General features: G+C 48.2%; 1 protein-coding gene across 5 annotated transcripts; it reads left to right on the top strand.

Moving 5' to 3' along the window:
- The first annotated feature begins 846 nt into the window (after nucleotides 1-846).
- SMARCD1 (SWI/SNF related, matrix associated, actin dependent regulator of chromatin, subfamily d, member 1) lies at nucleotides 847-13,586 on the top strand. Of its 5 annotated transcripts, XR_009265722.1 has the most exons (15): nucleotides 847-1,078; nucleotides 1,769-1,956; nucleotides 2,239-2,281; nucleotides 2,376-2,498; nucleotides 2,966-3,088; nucleotides 4,150-4,266; nucleotides 5,541-5,642; nucleotides 5,937-6,098; nucleotides 6,194-6,291; nucleotides 8,241-8,376; nucleotides 9,934-10,056; nucleotides 11,645-11,746; nucleotides 11,869-12,062; nucleotides 12,421-12,499; nucleotides 12,996-13,586. XR_009265722.1 is itself a non-coding variant. In XM_058742833.1 (13 exons), the coding sequence occupies exons 1-13, from the start codon at nucleotides 902-904 to the stop codon at nucleotides 11,920-11,922; spliced, it is 1,548 nt and encodes a 515-aa protein (XP_058598816.1). In that variant the 5' UTR covers nucleotides 847-901; the 3' UTR covers nucleotides 11,923-13,586. The 5 variants fall into 5 exon arrangements, 1 of the variants encoding a protein (XP_058598816.1); XR_009265719.1 differs by having other exon boundaries at nucleotides 12,421-13,586; XR_009265721.1 differs by having other exon boundaries at nucleotides 11,869-12,499.
- Nucleotides 13,587-15,313: the final 1,727 nt, after the last annotated feature.

Raw genomic sequence — 15,313 nt, 5'->3', positions numbered from 1 at the left:
ATTTGAAGAGTATTTGGGCCTTTCCACGAAGTGCCTAAAACTGAGCTTAGCTTAGGGCCAAACAACTGGGGAGAAGTAAGGAGGCTTGAGCAAGGAGACTCTGGTTCTCCTGGGATGGGACAGACTGACCATCACACCAGGTATGGTTTGAACCACTGGGCAGGGAAAGCGGGAGAGGTCAAAGGTCCCAAAGAGAAGTCCTAGCACAAAGGATTCTTTGGAGAGCGGGCAGGGTCAAAATCCAAAATAAAATCTGGAAGCAGCTTAGGTTTTAAAGGTCAGGGACAAAGTTGGGTCCAAGTTCTGGCGTGAGGTAGTTATTGCACTGAAATCTGTGGAATGACCTCTGGGCTATTAGCCAGAAGATCTGGATTCTGGGCTTTGGCTTTATTGCTAACTTGGTTGATCTTTGCCCAGTCATTCACTAAGATCAGCTCTCCAGTTTGTAAAATGGAATAAACGGTGCATTCGCTTCTTCAGTGCCCCCCAGGCTTGAAGCAATAAGAGAAGAAGACAAAAAAAGCGCTTTGGAAAGTTAAATCTACTGCGCCTAGATGAAGCAGTTTCTCCATCACCCCCGTCATCAGAGCGTTGAGGTTGAGGTGTGGTCCCTCTTTCCAGGGCCTCGTCTTCCTCCCGTCAGCCTGGGGGCGCCCGCTCACAGGGCCTCTCTATCCCAGAGATCTCTATGGTCTTCCCTCCCGGACCGTGTAGACGGGAGGGAGTGGTCAGTAGGCCTTTTCCGCTTGTTGCCCCCCTCTAGCCCACAGTCTCGCTGCCCTGAGCCTCCCGTGCCGGCCGGCCGGCGGGGTGGACAGACGGGCGCGCGGGGGGCGCGCGGGGGGCGGGGGGAGTTCCGGTTCCGGTTCTTTGTGCAGCTGCAGCAGCGGCTCCGGGGAAGATGGCGGCCCGGGCGGGTTTCCAGTCTGTGGCTCCGAGCGGCGGCGCTGGAGCCTCAGGGGGGGCGGGCGCGGCGGCTGCCCTGGGCCCGGGCGGGACTCCGGGGCCTCCCGTGCGAATGGGCCCGGCGCCGGGTCAAGGGCTGTACCGCTCCCCGATGCCCGGAGCGGCCTATCCGGTGAGTGGGGCAGGAGGAGGGGCGCGCGGGCTGGGGGCGGGGCCGAGCGGGGGCCTGGGAGTGACAGGGGTGGGGGAGAAGTAGGAGGGACTCTCCTGGGAGGGATTTGGTCCCTGAGCGGGGGTGAGGGGAGGCAAGTGCGGAGGAAGGGAAGGGAGGCGGTTAGCATCCCCACTTTCTCCTGGGAGCATTGTTTGCGTTGGGGAATCAGGGTACGGAAACAGTGTGGATGAAGTGGGGCCAAAGGTGGGCATGTGGGAACTGGAGTGCAAAAGGATCAGCGCAGCCCCAGTGCCCAGAGGAACACAGAAGGTGTAGCTAGCCAATCGAGGTCAGCTTCTAAGGAGACGATAGTTCCCAGTACCATTTGAGTAAATGTGGGACTTATGTGGGACTTAGAGAAGATGCCCAGTATGTCAGATATGAAATAGACTGGAGAGAATTTGAGTATAATCTAGCTATGTTTTAGGTTTGGGGCTGTATTCCTATGGAACTGCAACTGGAGTACAGGAACCTCTAGTTATTTGGATTTCAGAAACAGAGGGCTCTTCCCGTTGTATTCCATCACCACCACCACCACCCCCCCGCCAACCTTGTTTCATTTAAAGAACTCAGGCGTCTTTCACTTTCTCTTACTTGGTGGGGCTAATAGGGAAGTCATGACATCTCTGGGTCCTTTCCTCTCTATAGAGACCAGGTATGCTGCCAGGCAGCCGAATGACACCTCAGGGACCTTCCATGGGACCCCCTGGCTATGGGGGGAATCCTTCAGTCCGACCTGGCCTGGCCCAGTCAGGGATGGACCAGTCCCGCAAGAGACCTGCGCCTCAGCAGATACAGCAGGTCCAGCAGCAGGCGGTCCAAAATCGAAACCACAAGTAAGATGACCCTGGGGTAGGGGAGGGAGGGAAAGAGGGAGGGAGCCCGTGAGGACACAGGTAGTGGGAGAACCTGAATCCAGAAGTGGTGGTGCTGTGTCAGATGGGTGCTCATTCTTCAGAATGCCTCACATGGGTGGGGGTTGGGGTAGGCGGAGTGTCTTTGATTTGAGAGACGCTTTGCAGTTCCTTCATTTTCCTATAAATGGAGGTGCTGACCAGTCTGTCTTCATGTTCTGGCTAGTTCCATCCCAACCTGATCACAGTATTTATTCCAAACAGTGCAAAGAAAAAGAAGATGGCTGACAAAATTCTACCTCAAAGGGTGAGTCCAGGATGTAGATCTTCTTGAGGATGTGCTGAGTTTGAAAATAGAGACAGTCAGCTCTAGATCTCAATGATGCCTTTTTGTTCCTAAGATTCGTGAACTGGTACCAGAATCCCAGGCCTATATGGATCTCTTGGCTTTTGAAAGGAAGCTGGACCAGACTATCATGAGGAAACGGCTAGATATCCAGGAGGCCTTGAAACGTCCCATCAAGGTAATGCAGGAGAGTGCTAGGCAGAGCGCCAAAGGAGAGGACTCGGGAACCTTCCATAGGCTTAGGATGAGAAATCAAAGGCGCAGCACGGCTCTCCTTGGCATTTAAATTATATCTCTCCCATCCGCCTACGAACTGAGAATTACATTAGAACTGAACAGCAAAGGGGGAGGGGCTTTTGATATCTCCTGCACCAGAAATATACCCTGTCCCTGTTTTTGCTGTAACTCCTCTGCCACCTTGGGAACCTGGCACCTTGCATGACTTTGTCTATTTGCAATCCTAGCTTGTGCAGTTGCACTCAGGCCAGTGGACTATATTCTTCTAGATGGAATCTCAATCTATCCAGCCCAGGGACTGGGTAGATAGTAAGCCAGTCTGTTAGGAGTAATTTGGGGGGTTGGGGAGATTCTTTAAATATCAAACCACTGAAGCCCCACCATCAATCGTGTTTCTGCTTTCTTCAGCAAAAACGGAAGCTGCGAATTTTCATTTCTAACACTTTCAATCCGGCTAAGTCAGATGCCGAGGATGGGGAAGGGACGGTGGCTTCCTGGGAGCTTCGGGTAGAAGGACGGCTCCTGGAGGATGTGAGTTCAAAGTCCGCTGTGGTTGACATCTAGGGTGGAAGCTTCTGGGAGCAAGCAGTGTTGTCTGGTTGGCAAGAATCCTGACTGGTGCTCACAGCTCCTATTGCGAACAGCAGGGAGAGAGTCACTGTGTTTCCTGCACTAGAAGACAATGGTGCTTTGTGTCTGGCTCCCACAGCTTGGCCCTTGCTGTGGTATCATGTCGAGAACCTTATTCTGGGATTTGATTTGTTGTTTACCTTCCTCCTGATGGTGCTGGCCGTTGGACTTAGCCTTTGCAGATTATTCAGTTTGTGTTTTTTGTTTCTCTAAAGTCAAGTGACTTTGCACTTAGCATTTGAAGACATGCTTTCCTCTCTGTCCAAGAGGTCCTTGATTCCCACTGTGGTATCTCCACCTTCCCAATTTTCATTCTCCAGCCTTTCATAGTTTAAGTGGGATAGTTTTCTTTGCATCATGGGGAATATCAGCTGACGGGTGTTAGCCCTCTACTTCCCATCCCAGAAGCTCCTTGGGGAAGTTCACCTTTTATTCCCTTACACTCTCTGATGGTCTGTTTTTAGCTATTCATAAGCAAGCTAATTAGAATGCATTTCTGAAGGAGAACCGGGGCTCTGTGTCAGAGCTTCCTCCTCTATATAGGTCCAGTCCATCTGCTGGTGGTATCATTCCATCCAAATAAAGCTGTTTTTGTTCTGGCTGATTATTGCCTGTGATTCATTTCCCCTCTAGAGTCAGACTTTTCTCTGTTCAGACTCACTTTGTTATGGGCAACAGTTTGGCTTAACTTGCCTTATTTCCTTTAGGGAAATGAGGTGGGTAAGTCAGTGACCCTGTACATGTTATAGGCTGCTTCTTCAGGGTTCTGTGGCTACCCTGACCGGCTTAATACCTACAGACACCTGTTTTGTCATCTCCTGAAGGAGATTCAGAAGACATTTTTGAGTCCCCCCCCCCCCCCCCCCACACAACTGTTGTGTGGGTTCCTTTTTTTTATGGGACTTTGTCTTGAGAAATTTCTCTGGTCTTTTCTAACATGACCTCTTCTCTCTCTCCTCTAGTCAGCCTTGTCCAAATATGATGCCACCAAACAAAAGAGGAAATTCTCTTCTTTTTTTAAGTCCTTGGTGATCGAACTGGACAAAGACCTGTATGGGCCAGACAACCATCTGGTAGAAGTGAGTAGTTCTGTCCTGTAGACTTTGACTCCGTAACTGGAGGATGATGAACGTGGGAGCCAAACTTTAATGTTTAGGGTGAGGGGGAGGTTTAAAGAAAGGGTAACCCCTAGCACGCAGTACTACCGTTGCAGTGTGTACACTGACCTCCAGGTGGCACTAGCTGTTTAGTTCTGGTACTGTTTGGACCCAAGAGCTCTTACAGTCTGACTTGTCCCACGTTTTTAATCTTATCCTGGTTGCTGCCTCAAGGGAAATTCTAATGGAGGCCTCTTACACATCCCAGGCCATCTGTGCATCTTTCTTATTAATAATGGTGAGATGTAGTTATCCACACCCTACTCATACTTTTTCCTGATAGCAGGTACTGTCATTAAGGGGGTTAACTAATAGAGTTCGAGTCCTTGCAGGGTTCCCTCCATCGATAGATCTGGGACTTTCTTTTGGTCCCTGTTTAGATTCACTTTCTACATCAGCAAAAATCCTTTGTTGTAATGCCTGGTTATACAATGTTCTGAAGACTGTGTTAATGACAGTATTCTTTGGGGTACAGTCAAAACAGAATGAGACAGTCCAGCTCTCTAAATGAACTTAACCTGCTCCTTTCTTTGCCAGTGTAGCTGCAGCCCCTTAACCTCAACCACTAAGAGACATGGGAAGGTCTTTACCATCTAATAAGGGAAGTAAGTCATAGAACCAATAGAAATTTGTAAATATATTTAACTGGACTTTATAGCAGTAGAGTATAGTGGCTAAAAACGTGGGCTTTAGAATCAGACATGCCAGAGCTCAAATCACAGGGCCACCACTTAGTGGTTGTTTGATCTTGGGCAAGTTACTTCACTCTTCTAAGCATTAGTTTGCTCACCTGTAAAATAGGTTTAGTTGTGCCTATCTTATGTGGATGTTGTGGGAATTAAATGAGATGATCCCAGGGAAATGTCTTAGAAGACTCTTGTCCATCGTAAATATTCAAGAAATGATAGCTATGTTATTTTACTATGTACATGTGTATTAACCATTTTGTGGATAAAATTACCACTGAAAATTTCGGCTAATTTAAATGTGACCCTGTACAGAATCAAAAGGTTAATCTGCTTATATACAGACAGTAATCCCAGAGCTTTATGCAGTATTTAAAAATGTCTTATGCTATTGCTCTTTTCCAATAGCCTCAGTAATCAAAGTTGAATATTCAGTCATTACAGAAGCTCTTCCCTCCCACCCCAGCTCTTCCTGTGGGAGAGCTCCCCCTGACATCTTCCTCTCTGTAGTGGCACAGGACCGCCACTACCCAGGAGACGGATGGCTTCCAGGTGAAGCGGCCAGGAGATGTGAATGTACGGTGTACTGTCCTACTGATGCTGGACTACCAGGTATTCTGTGGTGAAGTCAGGGGATCCAGCTTTCACAGCCACATCCCATCGGCGGCCCGATATTTAAAGGTTTAAATCTAGTTGTGGGTACTTTGTCACCGGGCTCTAAGCTCCTGAGATATAGGGATAGGGTCTTAGTCATCTCTGAGCTCCTCCTAGTGTTTTTTGGTCCCAGAGAAAACAGTACATTAGTGCTTGTCAAATGGCTTGAATGTATGGCCCTGCTAAAGCACCCCAAAATGCATGTGGACCCAGCTCACTAGATTCATCCCTGTACTCTTTGGTTCTCTGCAGCCTCCCCAGTTTAAATTAGACCCTCGCCTGGCTCGGCTCCTGGGCATCCACACCCAGACCCGTCCAGTGATCATCCAAGCACTGTGGCAATATATTAAGACACACAAGCTCCAGGACCCTCATGAGCGGGAGTTTGTCATCTGTGACAAGTACCTCCAGCAGGTAAGAAAAGGACCCATTCTTTGCCAAAGACCAGTAGAGTATTAGTTTTGTGCTCAAAATGCCAACTTCTTAGCTGCTTTTCCTCTTTCACATAGATCTTTGAGTCTCAACGTATGAAGTTTTCAGAGATCCCTCAACGGCTCCATGCCTTGCTTATGCCACCAGAGCCCATCATCATTAATCATGTCATCAGGTAAGCATGTGTATGTATGAGAGGCAGCACTGTGCTGGGGTGGGCTGGTACCAACTTGCATAAGGCAGTTGTTAAATTTTCAGGAAGCAGGTGGTCAAATAGCTGTTACTGAAGTTACATATAAACTTACAACTTAATACATTAGAGCGGGGCGCCTGGGTGGCTTAGTTAAGTGTCCGACTCTTGATTTGGCTCAGGTCACGATCTCACGGTCCTGGGATTAAGCCCTGCATTGGGCTCCACACTGAGTGTGGATTCTGCTTGGGATTCTCTCTCTCCCTCTCTGCGCCTTCCCCACTTGTATGCGTGTGCTCTCTCTCAAAATACATAAACATTAAAAAATATGTTACAGGAAAAAGGAAGGTAACACATACTCAAAAATTCATCATTTCTCACTTTATTACATCTTATGAGTTGCGTATGTATAGCGGAAGTACTAGGCAGTTTCCCCTATATCCCAAAGTATGAGCATTCCTATGAAAACTTTCCTAAGCCGAAATGGCACAAAGCAAAAAAGTGATTTCTGTTAATTTTTATGGAAAAAATTTTGAGCATCCCAGACCCCCCAAATAACCTCTTTTGCATAAAATATGATGAAATAAAGCACACATGCTCACAGATACAACTCAAAGCTGTAGCGGCTTGATGCTGAGATGCCAAGGGTATTTCCCGGAGGAGGAGATTGGTGGTGTCGTTTGCTGCTCAGGGTGTGTGCTGCCTCTATAATGCTGCTGCAAAATAAATGCCGAACGCTGTTTTTGCTTTTTGCCTGTTTTCGTAAGTGTGAAAATTCTCTTCAGAAAGACTAATGTAGGCCTTTCAGAAAATCAACGTGGTGTAACGTGAATCCAAAACCAGGGGATACCTGTGTCATGATGTCTTAACTGCACATGTCTTCCCAGCTCCTTGATCAGTGACCTAACGTTGACAGCTTGAAGTCAGCCACGTTGGGAATATTTAAACCACAGAAATCAGCAGATGCTACAAATTAGCTTTTTCTTTTCCTCCTCTTTTGGAGAATCATTTGTTAGACATGTACCGGCTCGTCGCTGATGGGCTGCCGTCTCTTCTGTGGATGGTAAAACATTCTAATCTGAGACTCCCAATTCCGTTATCTCCTTCCACTTTTTTGTTCAGAAGATGGATGGGCAAAAGTGTCTCCGCGTATAAGGAGTGAAGGAATGCCCTTCCTCCTCCTCACGGCAGCAGGTGGCTGGCTGTAGACTCTCTGCTTTCTTTCCCTTACTCCATATTAATTCCAATAAAGGTCTTCCTTTCTTTATATGAACCATCACTCAGCCAATGGTAACTCCTCCAACTTATGTGTTGGATCATTAGAAGCTGATCTGTCCTGGGTTCCTGTGTGTAAGGTTAAGCCACTTTTTATTTTGTACGGTGTGTGTACGTGTGTGTTTTAAGTAGGCTCTATGCCCACCAACACAGGGAGCCCAACACGGGGCTTGCACTCATGACCCTGAGATCAAGACCTGAGCGGAGATCAAGAGTCAGACTCTTAACCACCTGAGCCATCCAGGCGCCCTGGCATGTGTTTTATTAGAATTTATTTTCAGGTCAATTTTGGTTTAACAGGGAGAAGGACATATAAGATACTACAGTATGGGTTTCCTTTGGGGAGGGAGAAACTTAATTTTCCCTGGATATTTTTTGTACCGTTTGAATTTTTACCATTGATTAAAAAACAGTACAACTTTATTGAGGTTTATATACAGTAGGTCACACACACTTGAAATATAGTTTGAGACTTTGTCAAATGTAACACCATGTAGCAGCTGCCACCACAAAGAAGGCACAGGAAATTTCTGTCACGCAAAAGTTCTCTTGTGCCTTTTTGCAGTCAAACCCTTCATTCTTGGGCCTTCTTCTTGACCCTGTGTAAATAGGTCTTAGGGGACAAGCCCTTTACCAGGCTCCTTTGGTTTCCTCCCCAGTGTTGACCCGAATGATCAGAAAAAGACCGCCTGTTATGACATTGATGTGGAAGTGGATGATACTTTGAAGACCCAGATGAATTCTTTTCTGCTGTCTACTGCCAGCCAGCAGGAGATTGCTACTCTAGACAACAAGGTAGGGGCCCCTGCCCAGGGTAACTTGGGTGTCACCAGCCTCCTGTCGTAGCTTCTAGGCTGTCTTTTGACTCTTGGTGTTCATTTAAAATATATTAACACCCAATATATGCCAGGTACTGTGCTTGGTGCCAGTTGCAGCCAGACACTGATTCTGGCTGTAACTTTTAATAGCTTTGAGCCTCAGTTTCTGAACTGCGGAATAGAGATTATAAGAACTTTTCTGTAAGGGTTGTTATGAGGATTAAATGAGACCATGTAGATAAGGATGACTCTGCATCTGGCACGTAAGAACAAACGGTAACTGCTGCTCTTCCTATTACTATCCTTATGAGACATAGTCCATGCGGGTAAAGCCAGAAATGCTCTGAGGAGCGCAAAGGAGAGCAGGGTGGCTTTCCTGGAAGAGTTGATGCCCCAACTAAACCTTGAAGGACAAGAGTTAAGGAAAGGGGAGAAGGGACAGTGGTGCTTAGGGGCGTGGGAGGCAGAAGATATTCCAGAAAGAGGGAACAGCGTATGTAAAGGTCGAAAGATGAGAGAGTGAGCCTGGCGTTTAAGAAGTACAAGCCGTTCCGTGTGCTAGCTGTATCTCAGGGTGCTAGCTACGGATAGGAAGTTTGGAGAAAGGAAACCTGGTAGGGAAGCAGGATCTTAGTCGTGAAGAAGCTTTGATATAGGGAGAGCTGGTTTGTATTTTGTCCTGAAGACAGGAGGAAGTCCTGCTCTTTGCATTTAGAATGATCACCTGCAGGAAGGTGGAGAGTGAGTTCTAATCTGGAGGCAGGAAGCCCAGTTAGGAGGCCAGTGCAGTAACGCATGTGAGGTGTGTTGAGGGCCTAAATTTGTGGTACTGACAGTGAGGATGAAAATAAGTAGACAGATCTGAGAGGTGTCTAAGTGGAACTGAAGAGATTTGGATACTATTTTGATGGGGATGGTGGGGTGAGGCTTGAGGGAGAAGGAGGCATGACCTCCAGGTTTTTAGCTTGGGTGGATAGTAGTATTTATTCAGATTGGCAACTGGAGAACAGGAGGAGAAGTGAGTGTTGGGGAAAAGGTAGTGAATTATGTTTTGGAGAGTTTCAGGAGCCTTGAGAAGTCAAGCAGTTGGATTGGTTGAAGTTTAGAAAATGGACTCTGGTCTGCCTACTGAGGACTCCCTAACCTGTCATTGGTAATGGAAGATATGCAAGTGAATGAGGTTGCCAGGAAGAGTACAGAGAATGAGAAAAGGGCAGGAAGAAACCCCTAGACCATAGCTTTTGAGACAGCTGTGTGTATCACTGCTTTTCTACCGGAGAGTGTTTTTGGACCCATTTGTGCTGTGGATTAAGTATTCACCATGTAGCTTCACCCATAGTGGACCCTGTGGAGACCAGAAGGAAAACTACATACCTGCTGAAAGAATGTTGAGTGCTGGAGCAGTTAGGGCTCTGGGTGGCACTCTGGACCTGGGCTGGGAGTGGCAGGCACATGGAGATGTCAGACAGTGTCTGCCATTTAACTTTGCATTTCCTAGTTTGAAAATGTTATGAGCTTCCTTCTCTTCTTTCAGATCCATGAGACAATAGAAACTATCAATCAGCTGAAGACCCAGCGGGAGTTCATGCTGAGCTTTGCCAGAGACCCTCAGGGTTTCATCAATGATTGGCTTCAGTCCCAATGCCGGGACCTCAAGGTAAAGAACCTAGGAAAGGTGCAAAGAGACTTAGGTCAGTGGGGCACACATTTGCTTTATTTCTGTAGCATCTGGTAGAAGAGCCAGAGAGGGGAGTGAAGGACCAGAGTTTCTTTAGCATGTTCTAGGGTCCACTTTACAATCAAGCAGGGAATTGGAGGTGGAACCATCAAGTGTTTATCTACTACTTACTATGAGGTGTCACTGTGTACCATATAGTAGGAGATGCAGAGCAGAAAATTGGATCTCTCCTTTCCAAGCAGCCTGCATTCTGTTTGGAGAAAGTAGGCTAATAGGATTGGCTGATTGATTGATTTAAAATTTGAGGGTCTAATTGGTTTTATTCAATGATTTATGAATCAGGCAGCATCCCTTCCAGTAAATAGGCATTCTGAGGATTGTACAAAATGGAAGGTTTTTGTTTTGTTTTTAGTTTTCTTTAACATTTGTTTATTTTTGAGAGAGAGCGCGAGCGAGAGCAGGGGAGGGGCAGAGAGGAGGAAGACACAGAAATTGAAACAGGCCCCAGCTGTCGGCACAGAGCCCAGTGCGGGGCTTGAACTCAAAAACCGCAAGATCATGACCTGAGCTGAAGTCGGATGTTTAACCAACTGAAACACCCAGGCACCCCTGAGAATGGAAGGTTTTGATAAGGAGGAGGAGGGTGGGGCAAGGAAGTCTTAGCAAAAGTAAAGAAAGGATTATTTCAGACCAGGTTATTTTCTTTTGTGGGGAAGGGAACAGACTAGTATTTCTTACAAAGTTGTAAACCACATAAGACATTATCAGAACTCACCACTACCGATGAGGTGATTCAAAGGAGAACGGAGATGGATGAGGCTAGGATAGCTGGGGAGTTCTCTGTGGCGAAGTTGGGAATTGAGGTCGTTCTCCGAGAGGGGAGCACTATAAGCTCAGGCAAGAAGGTGGAAATGAGCACTGAATGAGTTGAAATGTCTCCTCAGTTTTCTCCTATCTTGTGGTGACTGTGACTAGAATTATAGAGGCTGAGCAGAGGAACAAGGGAAGAGGGGAGCCAGAAAGGATCCCTGGACAAAGCAATGACTTGTTGATGGCAGGAGGTGACTTTGGTTGTGGTGGCAGTAATTTGCTAGGGCTGCCATAGTAAAGTACTGCCAGCCGGGTGGCTCAGACAACAGGTATTTACTGTTTATCCAGAGGCTAGAAGTCTGAAGTCAGGGTGCCAGCAGGGCTGGTTCCTTCTGAGGGCTGTGAGGTAGAACCTGTTCCGAGGCACCCTCCTAGCTTGTGATGGCCCTTAGGCATTCCTTGGTCTGCAGATGGTGTTCTCCGTGTGTCTTCACGTCATCTTCCCTTTGTGCATGTCTGTCTCTGTGTCCAAGTTCCCCTTTTTTATAAGGATACCAGTCTTGTTGGATTAGGCCCACTCTAATGACCTCATCTTAACTTGATCATCTCCAGAGACCCTATTTCCAAATAAGGTCACATTCACAGGTACTAGGGGGTTAGGATTTTGACATCTTTTGGGGGGCTACAATTCAGTCCATGACAGGTGCGAAGGAGGGACACAAGTCTGTTCTCTCTTTTCCCCTCCCGTATCCTCCAGACCATGACTGATGTGGTGGGGAACCCAGAGGAAGAGCGCCGAGCTGAGTTTTACTTCCAGCCTTGGGCCCAGGAGGCTGTGTGCCGATACTTCTACTCCAAGGTAGGTGCCTGGGCACAGGAAACTGACGAAAAGCAAGGGGTCTGAACCCCTGGTGGGGGTCAGGATATTAGGTACCAGCTTCTGGTCTGTGTCATCTATTCTCTTCACTGTTTTCTCCCTAGGTGCAGCAGAGACGACAAGAATTAGAGCAAGCCCTGGGAATTCGAAATACATAGGGCCTCCCTCACAGCCCTGATTCGGCTGCACCGATTCTTATTTGGGCCCTGTGCTGCCTGCCTCATAGCACCTGCCTTGGTCTTGCTTGGGGCCTTCCAGGGGATGCTGTTGGTTCAAGGACAACACCAGAATGAAGAGGGTCTCACATTTCTGTCTTATCAGACACCTGTTACCCTCTTCTCCCACCCCATCCCTTCCTGTCCCCCAGCTTCCCTTTGCCCCACAAAGTTCCCATGTGCCTCTACCCTCCCCTGGTCTACATAGGACCTCTAGATAGTATTAGAGAGAACCTGTAGTGGTAATCAGTGCATTGAATGGATTGGGCCTAAGGCCAGGTGGTCTTCAAGGGGACCGGCTACACTGACCCTGCCCTTCAGAGACCCAGGAGTTGGGAGCTTTAGCCCCTTCTCTGAGACTCAGGCCTGGGGGCACTCTATAAGCTAGTTGATCTTGGCTCTCCTGATAACAGAATCCAATTTCCTTCCTTCCCTCCACAGGTTTGGAGCACACCCCTCCTTCACTTGTTGCCCTCTAGCACTAAAGGAACCCTGGTTCTTGGGCTCCACTGAGCCCCAGGTCAGTCCGCAGCCCTCTGGATTGGCCTGCTGTCTCAGTGCTTCTCTTACTCCCTCGTAGGGGGTCCACATCAGTATTGGAGTTTGTTTTTTAACTGTTGCTCCCTCCCAGCACACTCCCTATAGCTGCTCTTTGTAGGATTCCTCTGCTATCCATCGTCCTAATTCAGGGCATTTGGGTGGGGGGATCTTGCCTTTCCCTGTCAGAGCCCCAGGGATCTAACCTGGGGTACTATCATTGCCAGCAGAGGCTGTTCCTGCTGTTGCTTGGAGGTGTGACTCATTTATTCACTCCACCCTGCCTCCCTCATCCTTTCATGGAGAAACAGGCCTGAAATCAAACGGGTAAAAGCCCTGGGCCATCCCTGTCTTCCTGTCCCTTGTTTGCCCAGTTGACACCCACTGGTGACTTCTAGGGCACTGAGGAGTGAAAGCGCCTAGGGCTAGCGAATAGCTCTGAGTTGGGTTTGTGACTCTTCCCTCTCCCTGCCTCACAGGATTGTGACTCCCCAGCCCCTGCCCTCAAAGCTTCAGACCCCTCAGGTAGCAGCAGGACCTTGTGATCTTGGCCCCTTGGAACTGAGATGGTTTTGCATCTTTCCAGGAGAGCCTCAGATTCTTCTTCCAGGTTGTATCACCCCGAGTTAGCATATCCCAGGCTCGCAGACTCAACATAGCAGGGTGGGAGACAGCTGGGCACAGAGGGGGAATTCCGTTCAGCCTGGGCTCTAACCCCGCAGAACTGACAAAGCCCCTGCTTCCCCACCCCCTCCTCAGGCTCCTGCGAGCACATCCTCCAGCCCCATATCCCTGCCTGTTCCACACTGGGGACAGCAGAATTTTCTCCCCATCTTCCCCTTCCTGCCATTATCCCACCCCTCCCTTAAAAGGTTCTCCCCACAGAGACACTGGACAACCTCTGTCCTTGGGGCTGGAACCATGAGAAGGAAGTTCAGCACTCCTACATAGTGTCCCTGTTGAAGATAACTGTTTTTATTAACTGCATTATGTTTTTTTCATGGACCAAAATTTTTTTTGTACTGTCCCCTTATCGATGTCACCCAGTTTTAATAAAAGAATCTTCTGAAGGATGGGTCCCCCTACCTGCTGAGGGAGAGCGATTCCCTGAGCTCATTCTCTGAATACCATTAGCCATGCTCATGGTGTTTATTCGTTTTATTTGACAATTATGTATTGAGCACCTGTGTGCCAGCTGTGGTGCTAGGCACTAGGAATACGGTGGAAAACAAGGTTTCTACCCTGTGGACATCAGGTTCTCACCTTAGAGCTTGCTCTGTCAGCCCAGTGGTCCAAGCAGGCCAGGTGCTGGTTGGGATTATTGGCCTTCCTCACTGGATCTAAGAGTCCCGCCCCCGGCTCTTGTTCGGGAGGTATTAACAAGACCACGGCACTGCCATCCCTCCTAACCTTCTGAGCTCCCCACAGCACCTATTGGCTCAAGAGCACTGCCCTTGAGTGCCTGTGATTCCTTAGGCTTGACGATCCTGAGCCACCTGTAGAGGAGTTCCTCTTCTCAGGGGTCCTATCTAGGTAGGGCCTGCGCAACTGAAGACTGTGTTCCTCTGCCTGCTGTCCCTCTAAGGTTCCACTTCATGGTCCTGAGTGAGATTTCAGTTCTTCAGACCAGCAGAGAAGTGTTGTCCTCTCCATACTACAAATGATCAGCCCCTCTGCAGAGTTGAGAAGACTGCTCAGGATTGATCTGTCTGCAGAAGCATGAAATTCTGCAGTTCGCATCATAATGTGCCAGCTTCCCACCTGGTGGCATTGTCTAGCTTGGTTCTACCCATGAAGGGGTTTAGAATGTAGGATGAGCGCAATGCAGTCCAAAGTTGTAAAAAAATTCTCCTTCGCCTCCACGGATGGGAACACCCAAGTATTGTCTGCATGCAGTCAAACCCACCAAGGATGCAGCCTGTTCCCAATTTGGAACTTGGGGGTTTACCAGACTTGAGTAGGAAAAACAGAAGAACGTGTGGGGTGAGAACTTGGGAGTGGAAAAAATTGATGTCAAGGACATTGACATGGCATCTGTTTTTACCCAGGCTAATTACATGTGTAATGAATGGCTGATGAACCATTATTAATTTCAAGCAAATAATCTACAGTTCGCTCTTGGGAAAAGAGCTCTGGTACAGATAACTTCCTGTGATGAGCTAATTCTGAATCTGCACACTCTTTATTCTATATAAATGCACAATTTCTTTGTCTCCATACTTAGTAAGATGATTTTAAGGGCAAAATGAGAGAAGGAAGCATTTAGGCAAAAACAAGGGGGTTGTTTTATGCATAAGCGTCCATTCTCTGGGATTCCCATCATATGCACCAGGGACAGAAGCATTCTTTCTCTTCCATCACCCATAATCAGTGTTCCCAGCTGGCACTTGGCACTGGTGCCTTTGTCTTTGTGCCAGTGCAATAATGGAGCGATCTGTGGGAGGCTGGCTTTGTAGCAGGTGCAACTTTACTCCTAAGGGAAACCAACTACCAACTTCGTGTATGTTTCCCTATGGGAACTCCCTGGCCATGGGAGGGGAATATGGTGGGCTCTTCTCAGGCAGTCCCTAGAACTTAGAAAAACCTTTTCTCCACAGACTTGCCCTCGAGCCCATTTACTCTTACACAGTGGTTGCACACAGGCTCCCCTCTGGCCTAGTGCTCGTTGCTGTTGGCGGCCAGCAGTGGCCCAGAGGGATGAAAACACCCACTCAGCAATCTGCCAAGCCAGGAGGTCAGCACATGAGCAGACAGTGGCGTCTGCCCTTTAGGCCAAGGTGCAGGGACAGCTGGAGTG

The sequence above is a fragment of the Neofelis nebulosa genome, chromosome 8 (genome assembly GCF_028018385.1).
Source record: "Neofelis nebulosa isolate mNeoNeb1 chromosome 8, mNeoNeb1.pri, whole genome shotgun sequence".
NCBI classification, from domain to species: Eukaryota; Metazoa; Chordata; class Mammalia; order Carnivora; family Felidae; genus Neofelis; species Neofelis nebulosa.
Note: the sequence above shows the minus strand (reverse complement) of the source record. Positions and strands in the feature narration are given on the sequence as shown.